The sequence below is a fragment of the Peromyscus eremicus genome, chromosome 7 (genome assembly GCF_949786415.1).
Source record: "Peromyscus eremicus chromosome 7, PerEre_H2_v1, whole genome shotgun sequence".
Taxonomy (NCBI): domain Eukaryota; kingdom Metazoa; phylum Chordata; class Mammalia; order Rodentia; family Cricetidae; genus Peromyscus; species Peromyscus eremicus.
Window position 1 is genome coordinate 763,871 of NC_081422.1, and position 6,393 is coordinate 770,263.

At 37.3% G+C, this 6,393-nt stretch overlaps 1 protein-coding gene across 1 annotated transcript in view; it reads left to right on the top strand.

Annotated features, from left to right (window-relative positions):
* Positions 1–5,467, top strand: part of Alkbh8 (alkB homolog 8, tRNA methyltransferase) — a 55,040-nt gene extending 49,573 nt beyond the window's left edge. Inside the window, 1 exon segment of the mRNA XM_059267260.1 lies at positions 2,175–5,467. Within this exon segment, the coding sequence (XP_059123243.1) occupies positions 2,175–2,732 (558 nt within the window). The 3' untranslated portion in view covers positions 2,733–5,467.
* The last annotated feature ends 926 nt before the right edge of the window (positions 5,468–6,393 follow it).

Genomic DNA, 6,393 nt, shown 5'->3' on the forward strand with positions numbered 1-6,393 from the left:
AAAAGGCTGAGATCCTGTTTCTACCCCACCTTACTACTTCCTGCTTTGTCTCTGCACAGACCTCTAGACCTCTATGATTAACTAGTGGCTATCTCCGCCCTCTGACTCCAAGCAAGATTTATTTTTCAGAATACAAACAAAATATCACACAATAATCATCGGGTAGCGCCAAGAGCTTTTACCTGCAGTGCCATCTCCCTAGCCCAAGACATACAATGTTTAATTCTTAATTACATTGAATATAGAATAACTGTGTTTTATAATATACATAGCTATTATACTTAATTTTGATTAACTAAACTTTGTCTCATGTACAGAAAATAGAGGACAATAACTACAAAACATTAAGATGAAAATAATTGTGTAAACCCAGTCTCATTTCCAAGTAGTACATCACTTGGTTTTTATCTGGGTTAATAGAAACTATAGCAAGTAGCAAGTCAACTGGAAGAAATGTGAGAAACTTACAAAACAATTTATGAGACCAATAATAACATTGTTAAATATGTTATATTAGTTTTAATCCATATAAAAACTAAAACACCTGAGTGATGGATTGATCATGGAGCCTACTTACTGAACTTGAGTTCATTTCTCAAATATTCAAACAGTTGCCTTGTTGAAACACTGTATGGTTTAGAAAGTTGTGTTATATAATTTTACATCTTTTATAAAAGGATAGATAATAGTGGACAGAGTATCTCTGCACCGACAGAGGCCATGCCTCATGGTTAATTGGTGGTAGGAAAGTGTCTAAGTCTAATAAAATAATAATAGTTATCTCCTTTTCTGTCTGTGAAAACTGAGGGTAAAGTTTCTGAGAATACATAAGAAATTGAAAACAGACCTTGACAGGCAGCCTTTCTGAAAGGAAAGCTATTTTGCTACTTCTTTTCTTGTATTCCTGGAAGTGATAGTTACAAAGAATCCAGATAAACTGTGAAAAACATACTCCAGAGTTAAATAAGTGAAAGTTCTCTTTATTTTCCTGCTGAAAAAAAAAGGAAGAATTTCATTAAATCAAAATATCTCTGTCTCTCTGTATCTGTCTCTATCGCTGTCTCTGTCTGTCTCTCTCCCCCCCCCTCTCTCTCCCTCAGCAATCATTATACACCCTTTCTTTTATATCTACTAAAACGTTCTTGGGGCTAGAGAGGTGACTCAGTAGTTCAGAGCATTTTATGTGAAAGCTTGAAGACCAGAGTTCAGAACCTAGTACCCACATAAAAGCTGGACATGGTCCTCACACACACACTTGTAACTCCCATGCTGAGGTGACAGAGATAGAAAGATTTCTGTGGTTACTGGCTGGTAGTCTAGCAGGCAGTCTAGCTAGTGCTAGGTTCAAGGGACCCTTTGTCTAAAGGGACCAAGATGGAAAGTGATAAAGGTGGAAACCTGGTGCCTTCTTCTGGCTTGCAGGTTTATTTTCCTAGTCTGTCTTTGCTTCTGGTTTTTGGACTTTGGTCATGATTGCTTTCAATATATCTCATGTTTATCATCATTATTGTTGTTATTGTTATTATTATTGGAATCTGGACATTTTATTATGTTATTATTATTGGATTCTGGACCAACAAGTACATGTAAGCTGATCACTTTAATTCTTTAAGGATTGGCTTTCTGCTCTATTATAGCCAGTTTATAGCTACTTATATCTAACTCTCCCTATGATTTCAGGTTAGGCTTGGTTTATATCTGTGCCATTGTACCTTGAAGACCCTAAGATCATCTTCTGTCTCCAGCATTGTTTGATTGCTGAAACCTCTGCTTTGCTTTCTAACTTCCCAGCTGCTTCTCTGCTGAATTTCCTGGAGTTTCACCAAGAAACTGCTTCTGCAGCATGGGAACTGGAAGATGCCTTTAGAAGACTTTGCATGTAGCCTTTGTAGGCATTTCCCTGCACTTCCTCCTTTATCTGTAATTCTGTCCCCTGCATTCCAGCTGCATTGACTTCCCTGTACTCAGAGCCTGGTGTCCTCAGGCCAGGGAATCTTTTGTTTCCTGTGTGTAATTTATTTCTCACACTATAAATTAAATTCATTCAGGTCTAGCTTGCCTTTGCCAGATGTTTTAGTACAATAACCCTACATTTAATTATATGTTTCTACTTCCTCTCTCTGTCTCCTGCAGGTTGATAAATGACAGTCATTTCATTTTAAATTTTCTTTTAGGAGCGTAGAGTGACAGCTCTCCAAGAACTTGCCCGTCTCTTGAGACCTGGTGGGCAGGCCCTCATATATGTTTGGGCAATGGAACAAGAGTATAAAAATCAGAAGTCCAAGTACCTTAAAGGAAGGAAAACTAGCCAAGAAGATAAAGAGGAGATAAACAGTGACACAACCACTGCAGGACTGCTCGTAAATCAAACGCCTGACGGAGGCAGTGAAGACCAAGCATCGCCTGTCCCCGCCACTGATAACATCCAAGAGGGAGAATGTAAGCCAAGGAAAGTTCCTAGTTCTGAGCTTCCTGTTCATACAAACAGGACTTCCTTTCAGTCCCAAGATGTGCTGGTTCCTTGGCACTTCAAGGGAAACCCTAGTAAAGACAAAGTTGTTGAGCCATTCAGCTTAGCAGGATCCCCTGACCCAAGTCCCGTGTTTCATCGTTATTACCATGTTTTCTGTGATGGAGAATTGGAGGCTTCCTGCCAGGCTCTGGGTGATGTTAGCGTTCTGCAGAGCTACTATGATCAGGGGAATTGGTGTGTTGTTCTTCAAAAGGTCTGATCATTTATCTGAACATATCAGGTGTAAAAGGAAAAAAACTGCCTATCTGTTTTTGAGAAGGAGGCTAAATTATCCCTTTAATTAGTGAGGCAACTTGGGGGACATTACCAAAGGAGAGCTGAGAGCAGAGATTACTTAGGTAACATTCTATCTGCTACTATTGACTGACTTCATAAACGTAGGTTCCTCTTACATGCCTTCTAAGTATGGTGTTTAAAAGTGATTGGCTTTAACTTGTGAAAGGCCTGTGATCTTTGTGTAAGTGTGCAGCATTTTGAAGATAAGCTTTTGTTATAAAGTGTTTATTTATAAAGATCCTATACTATGTAGGATCATAATGAAACAATTATGTGACCTTTTAATGAAGTGAATACTGGACAGTAGGAAATTATGTGAAGTTTTATCAATAGCTATTTGTTCCGAAAAAATTGTAGTAACTTTCTCACTGGATCTTTCTAGCACATTGTAGATGCCCAGTAAAACTTTAGCCAGGTGATTCTCTGAATTAATAGAAACTTCATTCAACAGATATTCTTTAAATTCATACTATTTACTGTTAAGTACTAGGAATGGAGTTGTGAGCAAGTAGAGTAGGTTGATGTTTAGCTCAGTGAAAGAACATGTGTTTCTAATTGAAGCTCTGGATTTAATATCTGTTACCACAAACATACACACCAGCAGAAAACAAGAGCAAAGCCTTTATTTCTAGGAAGCTTACCTTCTAGAAAGAGAGGCTGACAAAAGCAAACAGATAAGTAAATATTGTGTTCATTGTAATCATAAATGCCGTGTAAAAAAGTAAATTGGAGGCTGAAAGGGATATTAACTTGTGAGCAAAAGATTACTTTTTAATGGCTGAAGTAACTAGCAATCCTGACTGATTTATTACCAGAAATCACTATTCCTGATCTATTGGTTTAAGCTTTAAAGACAACTCAAATAGTTCCCTTTACCAGTTAAATTCCAGAAGTTAAAATTTATCAGCCACACCAAATTTTGCTCTTTCAGTCACAATTGGCTGTTTTTCCTTATTCATAGTTTGTCCCAATCCAGGAAGAATGGAAGCATTTTTATCTAGTCAGTGAAACCAAAAGCATATTCTGGAAAGTCCTAGTAAGATTGATCAATATCTAGCCAGACTGAGTTGACCAGGGAGAAACTTTTATGATTTTTGTAATTGGCTCAATCAAAAAACATAATTAAAAGTCACTTGATTAAAAAATGTTAATAATTAACAAATTAAAAATTGTAGTAGGGCCCTTTCAAATAAGACTTCTATTTGAATATACAGTTTTCTTTTTCTTTTCTATTTTTGAGAGAGATCTCATGTAGTCCAGGTTGCCATCAATCTTGCTATGTAGCTGATTCTCCTGCTTTTACCTCTCTAGATTCAGCCTAAGTATAGCTTAAAATTATATGTATTGAAAACACTAAGATGTTGTTTATATATTAAAGCAGTAGTTCTCAATCTGTGGATCATGACCCTTTGGCAGCCAAACTACACTTTCACAGGAGTTGCCTAGGACCATCAGAAATATTAGGTATTTACATTAGTATTCATAACAATAGCAAAATTATAGTTTTGAAGTAGCAATGAAAATAAATGTATGGTTAGGGGTCACTACAACAAGAGGGACTGTATTAAAGAATTGAAGCATTAGGAAGGTTAAGAGCCATTCTATTAAAGGAACATGTGGACCAGTAAGATGCTTAGTTGATAAAGGCATTTGCCACCAAGCCTAATACCCCGAGTTCAGTCCCCAGGACCAACATAGTAGAAGGTGAAAACTGACTCCCACAAGGTGTCTTGACCTTTGTACCCATGCACATACACACACACACACACACACACACACACACACACACATACATAGTATATATATATTTTGAGACAGGATCTCACGTTCTAGTTCTGTCTATTCCAGAACTAGCTAAAATGATCAGGCTGGTCTCGAACCCACAGAGATCTGACCGCCTCTGCCAAGTGCTGGAATTAAAGGTATGTGCTACTACATGTGGCTGAATACATTAAAAAAAAAAAAAAAGATGTAAAGCTGGGTGGTGGTGGCTCACGCCTTAATCCTAACACTCTGGAGGCAGAGGCAGGAGGATTTCTGTCAATTCAAGGCTATTCTGGTTGGCAAGTTCCAGGATGGCAAGGATTACACAGAGATTCCCTGTCTCAAAAAACCAAAGGGGAAAAAAAGTTATTAGCTGGTTCTAAATCAAAGTTTAAATGTCTTTTGGTTAATTTAAGTTTCCAGGTAAACATGTTAGCAATGTTGATTGACCATAAGAAGAAAATTTCTTAAAATACATGGTGACTCTTTAAACTAATTTGAATATTTCTTTATTCTTGGATATTTTAGAAAGAAACTTAAAGGCAGGCATAGGGTCATTCTATAATATCATCTGCTCAGAAGTCTGAGCCCCAGAGATCAAAACTGGCTAGGGTTACATAGTGAGATCCAGACTAAAAGTGAAACAGAAAAATAAGAGAAATCTCTTCTGTGTCATTCCCATCATTTCTTCTCCTTTGAAATGGTATTCTTAGGTGTCAGTCAAGAGTAAAGTAAGAAATAAGTCCATTGTCCCTGCAGGACCTAAATGCAACTTACTGCATGTTTTCTACCCATAGAATTAAGAAGCGTTTATAGGTTGTTTTGTTACTGCCCATTTCCAGCAGCTTCAGGCTACACCTTTGTGATTGGTGTTTCCTTGAGACTAAAGAACTGCCAGTGATGCCGGGCAGTGGTGGCGCACGCCTTTAATCCCAGCACTCGGGAGGCAGAGACAGGCGGATCTCTGTGAGTTCGAGGCCAGCCTGGGCTACCAAGTGAGTTCCAGGAAAGGCGCAAAGCTACACAGAGAAACCCTGTCTCGAAAAACCAAAAAAAAAAAACCAAAAAAAAAGAACTGCCAGTGTGAAAATCTTGGTAGCTTTCTCCCAAAGTCTTTAGTAGATAACTTTTCAATTTCTTCATAAAACAATTGTTATAAAGCAAGAGAAAATATAAACTATAACTAACAATTAAGATTTGTCAGTTATGGCAAATAATTCTGAAGAATTACTTTTCTTTAGTTAATGATGGAAATGATCTCAAATCTTAATAGAGTATCAAGATACTGTGATGTATTGTGTCTCATAATTTCTATTTACTGTATATCAGCTTTTGAATGAAAGTATCTAGGGGATGAGAGGAGCAATAATAATTTGATTAGAAATATTGGTTATCTGCATATAATTTTAAAACTTTATTATATTGGATCTAGCCTGTTCAAATCAGAACCCTGTGAGATAAAAGGCTAAGAAACAATAATGGGACTATATCAATTTGATTCATGTTTTACATTGAAGAATTTTAACTGAAGTTTTGAAAACATAAATTGTCATAATCTGGTGGCAGGTGTGAGCATGCTTTACTTTTTTAGCTTCTGACTTCCTTTATACCTTCATGGCTATGTCTGTCCTGAAGTAAATTTGTCTTGTTATGTATTGTGGTCTGAACAAGAAATGTCCTATCACAGGCTCATTTATTTAACTCCTTGGTCCCAGGTTGGTGGTGATATTTGAGGGAGGGGTTATGGAATGGTTACAATGTGGAGCCTTGCTGGAGGAAGTATGGAGGAGGGCTTTAAGGATTTATGACCTTGCCCCATT